General features: G+C 39.9%; 1 protein-coding gene across 1 annotated transcript in view; it reads left to right on the forward strand.

The window, feature by feature from the left end:
* Positions 1-15,183, forward strand: part of RYR3 (ryanodine receptor 3) — a 743,078-nt gene that overhangs the window by 287,466 nt on the left and 440,429 nt on the right. Inside the window, 4 exon segments of the mRNA XM_030213678.1 lie at positions 2,198-2,398; positions 6,807-6,909; positions 9,629-9,766; positions 10,967-11,240. Coding sequence (XP_030069538.1) covers positions 2,198-2,398; positions 6,807-6,909; positions 9,629-9,766; positions 10,967-11,240 — 716 coding nt within the window.

Raw genomic sequence — 15,183 nt, forward strand, 5'->3', positions numbered from 1 at the left:
TATTTCATTCACTATTAAGTGATAGCGAAAAGTAACTCAAGGCCATTAGTGTACCCTCATTGAGATAAATCATGAATATGGACCCCGTTCTCAGTGCTGATCTCCTTGGAGTTCCAACTTAGTAATCAAATCCTTCAAGATTCATCTCATAGAAGCTTATCTTGGATGGGAGTTCTATCAGAACAATTTCCTCTCTTCTTCCTTTGGTAGGTCCCTAGTTTTGTTTCAGTCTACTTCTTGATCTTCCTTCCTTCCACGAGGAAATCTAAAATAAGGAAATTAAGTTTCTAGGGTACTAAGGGCTCTCTGTGTTCCCTACAGGTATTTGGAGATGTTCAGTGATAAGTCATTTGGGCTTCTCTTGCTCCTATTTGGTGATATGGCATGACAGGAAATCCCCCTATGTTTTTCTAGAGTCATTGTTAACCTTTATTTTTGTGTATTCAAGTGGACTAACAGAGCATGGCAAGAAAGGATGCAATATGCAAATTTGCCAACAGTGGGCCTGTTTTCTAAATTGAAAATTATATCTGTAGATGCAGAATGCTCTATCATAGAGCTTAGCTTTAACTGGAAGAAGATGGTTGAATGACATTGAAGTTCTCCTTTTTCCCTTCTTAACTGCAGACATCAGAATATTGGTGTTAGGGGCTGCGGAACACCTCTTTGGTTGGTGGGGCCAAGCCCAATCCCCAGCTCAAAGATTTTAATGTCACTTTTTTCTTGCACACTGGGATCATGATATTTTCCCTTCCTACTCCTCCCCCAACAGTCCAGCATTTCCCCTCCCTCTCTCCTCCCCCAACAGTTCAGCATCTCCCCTTCTCCTCCTTCTGTATCCAGCATCCCCCTTTTTCCTTCCTCTTACTAGGCCCCTTCCCCTTCCAGAGACAAAAAGCCGGAATGGGGCCTAAAAGAAGAGATGTGTTCATGAACTGTCATGGCCTGCCCCGCTCTGATGCAGGACTTCCTCTTGGGGGGGGGGGGGGGGTAGCTGTTGGGGCAGGGCATGACAGCTTATGAATGCAAGCCTATCTTTCTAGGTCCTGCTCTGGCACTGAATGCACTTTGCTCTTCATCTCTGGAAGGGAGAGGGTGACTGTGACAGCAGCAAGAGGAAGGGGGGGGGGGGGATAAGATGGACTGTAGCAGAGGAGAAGCCTAATGGTTAGAGTAGCAGGCTGGGAGCTGGAATGTCCAGCTTCAAGTTCCACAGTGGCTCCTTGTGGCCTTGGGTGAGTGACCTAACCCTCCTTGCCTCAGGAGAAGGCAATGGCAAACATTTCCTGTATCATGCCAAGAAAACCACAAGGGGGGGGTGTACCTCATTGTGTCATTTTGTGATTGTCAGGAGTCAACTTTGATTCAAGGGTACATCTGGATCTGAAATATGCACCTCTCCTGTTCTCCCACTGCCCTAGGTGGATGCCTAGTCTACAGTAGCTGGTAGGCTGGGCTCAAAATTACTGTGGCCCACCCTGCTCCAATGCCTATGATTAGTGTAACACTGCTGAGACTGGAATAGTCCTCAGCTTCCTCTGGAACTGCTTACTTCTAGAGTCTTGTATTTTTAAAAGAATGTTTATATAAAACATTCAATAAAATCTCTTGTTATAGAACAAGCAAAACAAAATACACTAAAGAAAGAAATTATGTAAGAATATATCCATATGTTCCATTATACCAGTCCTCAAAACAATAGAGGACAAGGCACTATTCTAGCAAATTAACTTTTAATATAGATACTGTACATACACACAACATAAGAGAAGGAACAGTAGCAAACTATACATACTATGAAGTAGATGTTAATGGAGATTCATTAAACATAGCAGAAGGAACTGCGGGTCTAGGTTTCAGAAAAGTAACCAAATTTTCCATGTACATTTGACAGAATTCAGTTTAATTACACATTTATATGTGTAATTTAATAAAAACCAGCACCTAAGTTGAACTACATGTAATATTAATATTAGGAATTGCTGTTACTGTTGATGATTGCAGTATCTTTAAGAGTAAAGAAGACCCAAGATCATATCTCCTAAGTGTCAATGTACAGTATTGCACACTGTGTCCTGTTTGAAGATACTGCTGGACAGGAATATATGGCTATATTTGGGTCTTGATGATCACAGGTGCTAGGAGGCATAATTAGTTAGGAACTTCAGTTGTAACAGAAATCTTTGTGCTTTTACAGATATGTGAACTACTACATTATTTCTGTGACTGTGAACTGAAGCACAGGGTCGAATCTATAGTTGCCTTCTCCGACAGCTTTGTGTCCAAACTGCAGTACAACCAGAAATTTCGCTACAATGAACTAATGCAGGCCCTTAATATGTCTGCAGCACTGACTGCTAAGAAGACTAGGGAGTTCCGCTCCCCCCCACAAGAGCAGGTATGACACAGAGCCCTACTCAAAGATATGATAATACAAAGAGTACTATAGTACAGTTTTGGAATGGAAGGTGATGGTAGGGATCATGTTTTTGTTTAATGTCAATCTCAATTTCCAGTAAGAGCTCTATAGGATATTTCCCAACTGACATGTAACAATGTGATCAAACAACAATATCCTTGAATTCTATCGATATTTTTTAAAATATTTTTTAATAGAAGGAGAAAAAGCCTCAATTATAAGGGATTACTCCGTCGTTGGTGCACCAACATAAGGGAGGTCCCTCATATCATCATGGGCAAAAAACTCCTTACATAATGTATAACATAAGGCTACTGCTCAAAATATTTTCAAAAACTGTAATTGTAAACATACGGCTACTGCTCAATACCCATTGCGGATCTTGTGCACTTATCTTTTAAGTCTTTTGGACACCTTCCATGGCCCCGAGGTGTCTGACTCTAAAGATAAGGTGCTTTATGATCTGTTCTCTCTAGCTTCCGTGGAAGGTGTCCAAAAGACTTAAAAGATAAGTGCACAAGATCCGCAATGGGTATTGAGCAGTAGCCGTATGTTTACAATTACATTTTTTGAAAATATTTTGAGCAGTAGCCTTATGTTATACATTATGTAAGGAGTTTTTTTGCCCATGATGATATGAGGGACCTCCTTTATGTTGGTGCTCCAACGACGGAGTAATCCCTTATAATTGAGGCTTTTTCTCCTTCTATTAAAAAATTTGTTTAATGTCACTCATGTCTGTTTCGTTAGGCTCCTGGGTGAATCTAATTATCAACTGTCAGGGTTCTGCAAAGGTCAAACACAGACTATTTCAGCATCTTTGCAGTGTAGGCTGTGCAGTGTGATAATGAGGTACTTGGGTACAAGGGTAGTTGATGGAAAAGCGCAGTAAGAGACTATACAAGAACCAGGAATAAAACCTCACATGACATAGCAGCTACTCTTCCTTACCGGAAAGCAGGTATTAGAAGCTTTGAAAAGAGAGACTACATCTAAACATATGAAGGAAAGTTCCCACTGGATGAAAGGGAAATGGAGTGGAAGCTCTATTCCATTTTTCTGCTCAGTGCATCTATCTTTAGGACCATTTTCGGGGAAAAATAATTCAAGGGGAAAATGCACAAAAGCAAGCCACTGCGATGTATTTAGAGGGGGGGGGGGGGCGGCTGCATTCTAAGACTAGCCACACAGACATCCCAACAGAGCAGTGATGCTCCCTAGGGGGCACTGCAGTACACTTCACATACAAGGTCCCAGATACACGTCACCGTTACCCCTTTATATTCTATGGTGAGCCCTTCAAACCCCTCTAAAAACTTACTGTACCCAAGTGTACACCACTACAAAAGTCCTTATACCTGCAGGTGTCCCTATATCTGAGTACAGTAGGTTTTTGGAGGGTTTTGGAGGACTTACATTTTCCACCACAAGTGTACCAGTTACAGTGGGATATGGGCCTGGGTCTCTACATTCCACTGAATGGATCACTGTGCTACTCTAGGGATCTGCTTGCTGCTCTAATAAGACTGGCCATAACATCTGAAGTTGTCATAAAGACTGGTATACACTATTTCTTTCACATTTTTAGGGGGTGGGAGGGGGGTCAGTGATTACTGGGGGAGTAAGTGGGGGCCATGCCTTTATCCCTCCAGTAGTCATCTCGTCATTTAGTATGATTGAAACAGGTCTAGACCAAAACATTTAACTTTTAGCCTTGCATTTTTTTGCTTTGTTCCATTATGGCAGAACACCCAAATCCCGTCCCCAACATGCCCCCTTGTAATTTGGGCGTACTGCAGAGAATAACATCGCAAATCTGAGTTTTTGAAATCCAGATTTGGATGTTTCTCAGAGAAAAACATCCAAATGTCACTTTATGCCTTTCTGAGATGTTTTTCTCTTTTGAAAATGAGCCCCGTTGCTTCATCGTATGTTACTGTCCGCGTCAACATAATATATGCCTTAATAGACAGCAGAGGGTATAAGCAAAGGTGGAACATATAGACAGATGTTAGAATTCCAGGAGTTAGATAATAAAAGAATTAGTTTTAAAAATTTTCACATGAAATCAGAAAGGTGCATGAAAATGATCTCAGCTAGGGTATGAGTGGATAAACAAGTCCTGTTACAATGTGTGCAGCCAGTGTTAGTCCTTGTGTGTGTGACTAGCTGGTTAGTTGCTTCTATCATTAAAGGCCTTGGGAGTAGAGTCCAGCTTTTTACCTGCTTCCTGAAGTAGACATAGTATTGTGTTGGGCAAGACCATTCAGGGAGTGCATTCCACAGTATGGGGGCTGCTCCAGAGAAGGTTCATTTATAGATGTACAATGTGTGATATCCATTGTAGAAGGTGTGGTTAGGGATATTCCTTGGGAGGACCTTAGCAAGCTTGGAGGTGTGTACAGGGAGTACTCTGTCCCATTTCTTAGAAAATAAGTCACAGAGATTTAAATTTAATTGGTAGCCAGTGGTACTTTGCACTGGTATTCTATAAAGAAAAGTATGCATGCACTTTTATTTACAGAATAGGCTACAAGTTGGCACACTGTAGGTGCCTAAATGTTAGGCGCCCCTTTTTAGAATTTATTTATGACATTTATATCCCACACCATCCCAAACAAGTTTGAGTTCAATGTGGCTTACAATAAACAGTATTGGATACATAACAAAGAATAATGCATAAGAAAGTAATTTGTTGTAAGAATCCAATTTTACAAAACAGTATCATAAACATACTGGGATAGCTATGGATGTTTAATATTTAGAAAATCTGTTATGAATGAGAAATTATACATAAAGCAAAGAGAAAGTTAATGGTAAATAGAGTAATAACCAATTCAGGTAATAATTAATTGTTGAGATATGGTTGTTCTTTGTGCAGGTTTGTTTGAATAGGAACAATTTGAGGATTTTGCGGAATCTAGCATATTCCTGTATATTTCTTATTTTGGGTGGTAAGGAGTTCCACCATTTGGTTCCTAGGTAAGTGAAGTCTGCAGAGTGGACAGTTTTGTAGATCACTTTTTTGCAATTTGGGAGTTGTAGTCTGAGATAGTTTCTTGCCTCATATTTAGTGTTTCTTTGAGGTAAGTTTATTAATGGTACCATATAGTCTGGAGCTGTGCCATTTAGTATCTGAAAGATAAAGGTACATAATTTGAAGGTGATTCTTGCTTTGATGGGAAGCCAGTATAATTTGATTAATAAAGGGAAGGCACTTTCAAAATGAGAGATTTTGCCTTCCACATGGTAAAGTACTATACAATGCACTATACAATGGTCTGACTACAAAGGGCCTGCACCAGTTCCAGCTGATTCAGAATGCAGCAGCAAGACTCATAGAAGGTTGCAAGCGACGTGACCACATCACACCATTTTTGCAAAAACTTCATTGGCTACCAGTACAATACAGGGCTAAATTTAAAACTCTATGTCTGATCTTCAAGGCCCTGAAAGGAAATGGCCCCGTGTATCTGAAGAATAGCATGATCCTCCACACACCGCCAAGGACCCTAAGGTCCTCCCAAGGACTTTCAATAACTACACTCTCTCCAAAAGACATTACACGATGTGATACCCTCAAGCGAGCCTTCTCCAGAGTAGCCCCCACACTCTGGAATGCATTGCCTGAAAGGCTCCGCTTAACACAAGACTATCTGTACTTCAGGAAGCAGGTGAAAGCTTGGCTGTTCAACCAAGCCTTTAATGGAAGAAGTAGCTAACTTGTTAGTCTCACTCACACACACAAGGATTGACTCGGGCACCACATACTGCAGCGGGACATGTTTATCCACTCCTAGCCTAACTGAGATAATATTTAACCATCTCTCTGACCTCATGTGCAACTTTCTTCAAATCAGTCACCTTACTTTCAAATTCTTCCTACTTTCGTACTCATCTATATGTTACAACTTTGCCTTACCCTTCACTACCAATTATAATGTTCTATTACGTATTGTGTTGTCATTGCAAGTAGTATACCATGCCATATTTTGTATTGTTACTTGAATATTTTTACTGCTGTAATTGCCTATTGCTCATGTTTGATCTATTCTTACTGTACACCGCCTTGAGTGAATTCCTTCATAAATGCGGTAAATAAATCCTAATAATAAATAATAATAATAATAAATGTATTAACATAGATTAGTAAATCTAGCCCTATATTTGTACCAGTGACAATGGCAAATGTGACTTCTGTAGGTCACATGAAACTTTAATGGAAAAAGCCGGATCTTTCTATGTGATCTTTTCTAGTATCCGTCAGTTTTCTTTTTCATTAATATGATCCAAGTTCCATAGTTCTTTTATAGCTTCATTTACTATTTTTAATTGATTTCTATATCTAATTACATCTCCTGTGTTTAATATGCTTTTCTCTTTAAAGATTAATATGTTATTGAATTTTCAACTTGAAGAGTTCTGTCCTTGCCCTGAAGAGATCCGTGATGAGCTTTATGAGTTTCATGAAGATCTACTCCTGCACTGTGGTTAGTCATATGCTGTACTTTTGCATGATGGTTTTTAGTTTCCATATTGTCTTGAACATTTTGACAATTACTGCAAGAGCTTGGTCTTCAAAAGAAAGATGTTGGTCAAAGACAACTCCTAGAATTTTTAGTTTTGTATCAATAGGATAGACATTTTGAATTCGTATTATGAATCGAGAGAGGTATAATTGAATCCCAGAATAGTAAATTTTATGGATTAAAGTGAGAATCTTGTAAGAGAGCCTATGAGAGACTGAGAGGCAGTGCTCTTTATGAAGGAGGGGAATAAAGTGATCGAACTTCCTTGATCCGGTTACTAATTTCACTGCTGCATTACGAACTAAATGTAATCTGTATCTTTAATTCGAATGCCATAGTCTAGATTAGAGGTAACAAATGAAATGAACAAAAATGTGAAGGGCCTGTTTTGTAAATAAGGTGCCAAACAGAAGATATCATCCTAAGTTTAAATAAGCAGTGCCTGACAGTGTGATTAGTTTATAGGATTTGCTATACCGCTATGACTAACTAGTCGTTCTCAGTGGTTTACAATGGTTCAAAACAAATAAGAAAAGGAAAAAACTTCAAATTTTGACAGGAAAACAGTAAGTCACATACACAGAGGGAACAAGGAGGAGAATGAGTGGAGAGAAAAAAAAGTAAAATGGTACAAAGGAAGGTAATATAAGATTGAAAGTTCAGGGATTGATCTAGGATAACTTCCAGGACCCATATAGATGGTTCAAATTGGACTTGGACTGGGATACCTGCAATAATGATTTGGGCAGGAAGAGATAGAGAGCCATTGTGGCTTATCAGTATTCCTTAAGATTTCTCAGGGTTTAGCTTCACTCTGTGGCTAGCTATTGGGCTTAACTGAAATAGGAAAGGATTTGGATGCTGTCTGTATAGTGTGATGAGGCTCTAAGCCAACACCTCAGGGATGAGTAGTAGGTGCTAAGTACCTGTTACTGGGAGCAGTCAGCAACCATTCAGAGTTGAAGGAATCAAGGACTCTATTCAGGCATTAACCAGAAAAATCCACTATCCTCTAGGTGCAGTAGTCCATAAATTTGGAAGCTAATATACTCAAGGTGAATTCCCAAAAGTCTCAACTTCTCTTCTAAAAGCAGATCGGTACTGTTGGGGTGGGGAGGGGGTGTTTAACTGACATCCTCAACTTCCAGAACATCTTAGGTCTCTCTCTCTCTCTCCCCCAAAGACTACAGGATAAAGAGGACAACCATGTTAGAGTCATTACCATATGCAAATTTACTTTTCCTAGGCTTCAGTAACCCTGACTCCAAGAAGTAATAGGGGTGTTTCTTTTAAAACAAAACCAAGCTGTCTCCTTTGAATAAGGACTGGGAACCTTTAGCCTAACAGCCTTCACACCCTGGATGGTACCAACTGTCGTTTAACTCTTCCAATGCCATCGTCCACCCCTGGCTGTTAGTTAAAAGAAAACACCAAAAGAAACCATTGAAATGATTCTCCTTTTCTCAGCTTCTAACATCCTTCTGAAAAATAAGTATTCAGTACCTCTCTTTAAATGTCCAACTGTGCCAAATCATACACTCCATCTGTAAGGCATTCCTTTCCAAAGGATTATTAGACAGCTTTTCCAAGCATGTCTCTTATTTTTCCCTGGCAGTTCCTTCAACACCTCCTCGCCTCTTTGTCAGACTGACTTTTAAATTCTGAATAGGAAAGGTCTGGAATGTATCTACCATGCCCTCTGCTTACCCAGGCTTCCCTGCTCTAAGCTTTCCCATGCACTGAGGGCGATTGTGACTCCTTTGCTTCCTCCCCCCACCATTGGGTTTAAACCCAGGATTTCCTCCCTTCCCAGGACTTCAAGAGAAGCTTACACTTTCCTGGCCTGCTTGTAGCTGATTCCACTGATTCCTGCCAGTTTTCCCACTCTAGATATGCTCCCCCCATTAAGGCCACTGCTTATACTGGCTAATCAATATGATGAGGGAGAACAGGGAAGTGCCTAAGATCACTCTTTCATCACAATAGATGTATGAGGTTAAGTCTAAAAATTGTATGAGGGCTAGTAATGGGAATATGAAGATACAAAAAGGAATTGGGGTGAGTATGCCACAGGTTAGGGTGTTTGGTTCCAAGTATGTATTTGTTCCAGAAAATTGTGTTTGTGCGGGCTACTAAGTAAAGGCAAAACCTGTCAAGGGCTCTGTTGGCTATACCAATGTTCTGTGGTCTGGCAAGAGGGAAAGTGTGATCTATAAGCAACTGAAAGATCCAAGGAGAGAAATATCAGAGACCTATCTTGATTGTCTGACCACTCTTGCTGTCTAGAGACCATCCAGAGGATAGGAGGAAAGGGAAGATAGTTCTAATGCAGGAGGTGGGAAGAAAGAGAAAGTAACATGGTGATATTAAAGAGTGCAGGGGTGGGAAAGGGAAGGTAATGGTGTTCCGTGAAAAAAGTGAACCCAGAACCAAGTAGTGTACCATGATGTAAAAGAAAGTTGAGAACCATTGATGGAGATTAATGAATTTGCAGATCAGTATTGTGTGAGTTTCATGAAAATGGAATAAATGGTGGATATATTTTACCCAATATGAGTGATTTTCCCAGGCAACACCTACCAGTTGTGTTCATAGCTCAGGAAGGGGAATCAACAATATCTGAATGTGTGTCACAGCTATGTTATAAAATATGATTTGTATCATTTCATTTACTTATTAGGCATTCCACTCGAAGAAGAGGAAGAGGAAGAAGAGGATGTATCATGGACAGGCAGGCTATATTCATTGGTATACAAAATTAAAGGCCGACCAAAAGCAGAGGAGAAGGACCCCACAGAAGAGGAAGAAAAGGCTCCCAGTGAGTTTTAAATATTTACAAAGTTAAAAATATTTTGCCCAATATTCAGCAATGATAGTTTGCATTTTATTGTTTTGAACAGCAATCATCATAGTCAAATTATACCCAAATATTCAGCACCAATATCTGGATATTTGCCATTGCTGAATATTCGGGTATAATGGGCATTGCCAGGAGTTAGGACATCTCTTTTGCTTTCCTAAGTTATGCGGATAGTTATCCAGATACCAGTGAAGAATTTCACTGGTCTCCGGGTAACTCTCAGCTCCACCCAGTTTTTGCCTCAGCCCGCCTCAACACTGTCTGGATGGTGCCAAAGAAGTCTGTAGAGATTTTTAGCAGCATTATCTCTCCAGCATACCACAGATTCTGTGTGTCTAGTATGTGTAAATATTCTGAAACTTTATCATTTACTTAAAAGCAATGGCCAACAAGAAAAGATTTATACCAGTTTATGGCTGACTGACTTATCCCAATTTGATATAGCTTTGACAACAGCATAGCATGATGAGTCATGTCAAAGGCAATCAATATATCTATTAAAAAAATGTTTAACCTACATCCATAGCTTCAATCCAGTAGGTACCGTATTGCATTAAATGTTAAAACTAATAAAGTCTTTGTACCATGTTTTTAAAAAAATCCATATTGATGGATCTGCAGCCCAGTTGCATCCTATTTGTGTCATTTAATTGACTTTTTTCACTCTAAATACGGGACTTGCAACCAACTAAAATGAATGCTTCCACCTTGTAAGGGTGTTAAGTCTAAGAGAATTTTCCTTACGCTATTTTCTTACTGTGCTGCCAAGCTATGAATTTACTACCTACACCTGTAGTTCAAATGCACATCTATGTTAGTTTTCGTAAACTTAGCAAGACTATTGTGTTTCAGAAACATATAATTTCTAAATAAGTATTAGTTTAGTTGCAATGAAGACAAGGCAGGTAGCTTCTCTGGTTGAAGATTTACGCCTGTGTTTACAAAGGCATGCTATAGGCGCGTTAGCATTTTTAACACACGTTAAATGCTAATGCACATCAAACATTAATGGGCCTATAGGAATGTATTGACACATTAGCGTTTAACGCGCCTTAACTTTAAAGGCACGTTAGAAACGCTAACACGCCTTAGTAAACATACCCCTTAGTTTGCTGGACAGTCTTCAGTCCCTAACTTTGTGTTATGTGTCCATTTCAGCCACATTGAAGGAACTGATATCACAGACCATGGTTCACTGGGCACAGGAAGATCATATTCAAGACCCGGAGTTAGTACGGATTATGTTCAGCCTTATACGCAGACAGTATGACAGTATTGGGGAGCAATTGCGGGCTTTGCGGAAGACATACACCATCAGCGCTGTCTCTGTACGTGACGCCATTGATTTACTAGCTTCCCTCAGCCAAATACGTTCCCTTTTGAGTGTCCGCATGGGCAAGGAAGAGGAAATGCAAATGATTTATGGATTGGGGTATGAACTTTATCCTTTATATATGTTTTTTTTTTTATAGCATTCTAACCTTTCACTTAATCAGAACTTTGCTTGGTAAAGTGGTATGATCATGTCACTTGGAACATGTGAAAGGCTTAATAAAACAACAACAACAACAAAAACAATAATTGTAAAACTGCATTACACTGTCAAATATAATGCATCGTCTTAACTATATGTACTTTTATGTGCCATTCCATTGCTGTTCTCTGTGTAGGATTTGATGCTTCACTGGATATTCCCATGCTCTACTATAGTGATGTACATTCCATACTTGTTTTAAAAAATCTTGAACTATAAAAAATCTTTTGGATCATAGTTGCTACTCACTGCAGCAGGAAAGGCAAGTGCCTTTGGATCTGGTTACATAGCTGAAGTAAATCCCATCTACTTCTCTTTTCCTTTTTTAAATTGTCACTTTCATTTCTCAACATTTTTTTATCCTATTATTAGAATGAATTCCATTTGTACTCCTGTAATGCTATTCAAAAATAAAAAACTAAAATAAAAAAATGAATTCTAAACTGCTCAGATAATACTTTAGATAGGCGGTGTATCAAGAAATAACTTCAACTACTATTTTCCTGGACAAAATTATGCTGTCAGAGAGGGAGGCTCATATTTCATAAAATCCAGTGAAGAGAGAAGGAACAAAAATTCCTATGTACAGTCGAGCGAGCGCAGAGTAGTAGGGGTGAACCAAAAACAGCCAGAAGCCAGTTGTGGATGTAAAATATTTATTAAACAAAGCACCTCACATAAAAATGACCCAACACGGGACCATGCTTCAGTGGGAAGCTGCCTGCCTCAGTGGTCACATAGACTGTAGACCATGATAAGGTGTATAAAAACAAGGTGCTGAGTAAGCTGGAATCAAATGCAACATCAGTCTTCACCAGGAAATGCTACAGACATGCAAGCGGAAAAATCTTCTGACTCGCAATTCGGCCAGTAGAGCGGGTCCTTTTCATGTGAGGTTCTTTGTTTAATAACTATTTTATTTATTTATTTATTACATTTATACCTCACATTTTCCCGCACAATTTCAAGTTCAATGTGGCTAACAAGCTAAAAAGAAGTCATTACAAAATATGAAACAAAATACGTAAACCCACACATCAATAAGGAAAGAACTGTAGATATATTAAAAAAAATCAATAATAAAGCATAATGGGGAGAATAGAAGGGGGGAGATTAGGTGCCAGAATCAATTGACAGAAATTTTTTGAAAAGGAAAGATTTCAAAAAATTACAAAAAACCAAGTAATCATGTTGGGATCGTATTTATCGGCAAGGAACTACACCATTTAGTACTTTGGTATGAAAAAGTAGCTGAATAAATAGATTTATAAACTACTTTCTTACATGTAGTAAAATGAAGACACAGGTAGTCCCCTTGCACCAAAGATTGAATTGCGAGAAGGCAAAGTAACAAGGGGCAAAATATAGTCAGGGGCAATACCATACAACATCTAAAATATGAGAGCACAGAGTTTGAATACAATCCTGGTCCTAATGGGAAGCCAATACAAATGTATCAGCAAAGAAGTAGCCCTCTAAAAGCATGGTACATGCATGCCAAGTCTAGCTGCAATATTCTGGGCAGTTTCCTTAAGATACATCCACAACTGGCTTCTAGATGTATTTGATCCACCCCTACTACTCTGTGCTTGCAGGCACATATTTCAGACATGAAGGTTTGTCTGGCTAATTCCCAAAGTTAGTAAGGCAAACTCTTTGAATATTGACCCCAAATGAACACTGCTGTACATCATAGACTGTATTTTGTGCTTTTTGCATCATAGGCATTTTACCTGATTTGTTAATAGCGTCAGGTGCATTTAGATCACCCTCTGTGGGTGTTGGCTTCGTTTGAACCTGATGGACCATAATATTTTGCTGAATTTGTTGCATGATTATGGAATAACAGGCTCTGTTTGGCAATGGTTTAGAGGTTTTCTAACTAGGAGATCTTATTAAGTAAAGATGTGAGGAGAGTTATACTATACTATACCTGCAGATGGCTGAACAGTCCAGCACGGATTACAAAGGAAAAGGAGACTGGACCAATGCAGTCCAGGAATTTCATATTTCAGCACAGCAGAGATCAATTAGTCAACCCGGACATACTTTACAAATAACCAAGTTTTTAGAGTTTTTCGAAATGCCAGATAACTAATATTGGTTCAGATTCCCAAAGGTAGATAATTCCATAATACCACAGATTGATAGTAAAGGGAAGAATTAAATATAGATTTATGGGGACTGATAATCAGACCACAGGAGGGAGCCTGGCTAACTCCCACAGTCATTGTTCAGCTTGGATATTCAGCTTGGATATTCAGTGCCGCTTCTGGTGACTGTTCCTGGCTGATTAAATGGTTCTGAATATTGGGGGGGGGGGCAGTGGCGTACCAAGGGGGGGGGGGGGGGTGGGCATGCCGCTGGGGGGGTACCGCGCACCTGTTGGCCAAGTCCGCTCGTTCCCTCCCTGCTGCTCCCTGTGCGCAGAACAGGTTACTTTCTGTTCCAGGGTAGAAGGAGCAGCAGGGAACAAGCAGACTCGGAGCCGACAGGCGCGCGGCACCCCCCCCCCCAGCAGGTAAAAATGCACCCGGGGGGGGGTGTAATTTTGCCAGGGGGGGGCACGCTGCACCTGGGGGGGGGCGCATCAGCGATCCGCCCTGGGTGTCAGCCAGCCTAGGAACGCCACTGGGGGGGGGGGGGGGGGGAGTTCTGTAACAGACAGAACAGCATCAGATTATGACTGTTGTAGGCATAGGAGCCAACTTTTCAAAATTATTGGGGGTGCTAAGCCCAATGGAAATAACCCCTCCCTGGACACATACAAGGAATTTTCTCAATACTGGGGGTGCTCAGGCACCCACAGAGCCAGCTCCTATAGTTATAGGGTAAATTAATATGAAGTAGGCTGGCCCAATCACAAAGCCAGAGAGAGGCTATCAGATAAATGGTCCCCTAAGTGTGGTGTACCACAGGGGTCTCCCGTGACACCAATCCTTTTTAATGTCCTCATGGCCATTTTGGGTTTCTTACTAGAGACCTTGGATTTACATCCCTTTATTTATGCTGATGATATCTCCATATATATCCCTTTTGAGGGTGATCTTTAGTCTCTTTTACCTAAAATTAGACAGAGTCTGAAGACTTTGGAATTATGGGCAGCATCTTTTAAACAAAAGTTGAATACAGAAAAGACAACATTTGTAATGATTACTTACCCTCACAGTAAGTAATCATTAAAGTATTCCTGTGGGGATACTTTAGATCTGGATGGTGTTAAATACAAGTTGAAATCCTCCCTAAAAATTTTAGGAATACCTCTAGACAAGCATTTAACATTTGAGCCTCATATCGAAATACTTACAGCTAGGGTGTTTCAAACTTCTGTGGAAAATGTGTCATGTTCAGGCATGTTTTGAAGTGGGTATGTTTTGCTTAATAGTCCAAACACTGGTAATGTCTCTCTTTGACTACTGCAACGTTATATATGTGGGTTGCAGTAGGGATATATGTTGTTGTTTGCAGACGTTGCAAAATACAGCTGCCAGATTAATATGTAGAGTTTTCAGGCATGAGAGCGTTAGGCCCTTACCTCAGAAACTGCCTTGACTTTCTTTGGAGGCCCAATCTGTATTTAAATTATGTTGTTTTATTTTTTAATATTATATGGACTTGCTCCTCAATATATGCTACCCTTGATTATGATGTTAGATAAGAATTATTCTTGTACTTCCAGGCATTATGTTCTGCTTCAATTTCACTCTCCTCTGGGGGTGCCTTATATCACTGTATTTTCATTAAGGTTTATGTATCAGGCTGCAAAATGGTGGAATCAATTACCATCCTTCATTCTCTGGGAAACTAATTATGATAGTTTTTGTAAATTACTCAAAACTTG

Source organism: Microcaecilia unicolor, chromosome 9 (assembly GCF_901765095.1).
Source record: "Microcaecilia unicolor chromosome 9, aMicUni1.1, whole genome shotgun sequence".
NCBI lineage: Eukaryota > Metazoa > Chordata > Amphibia > Gymnophiona > Siphonopidae > Microcaecilia > Microcaecilia unicolor.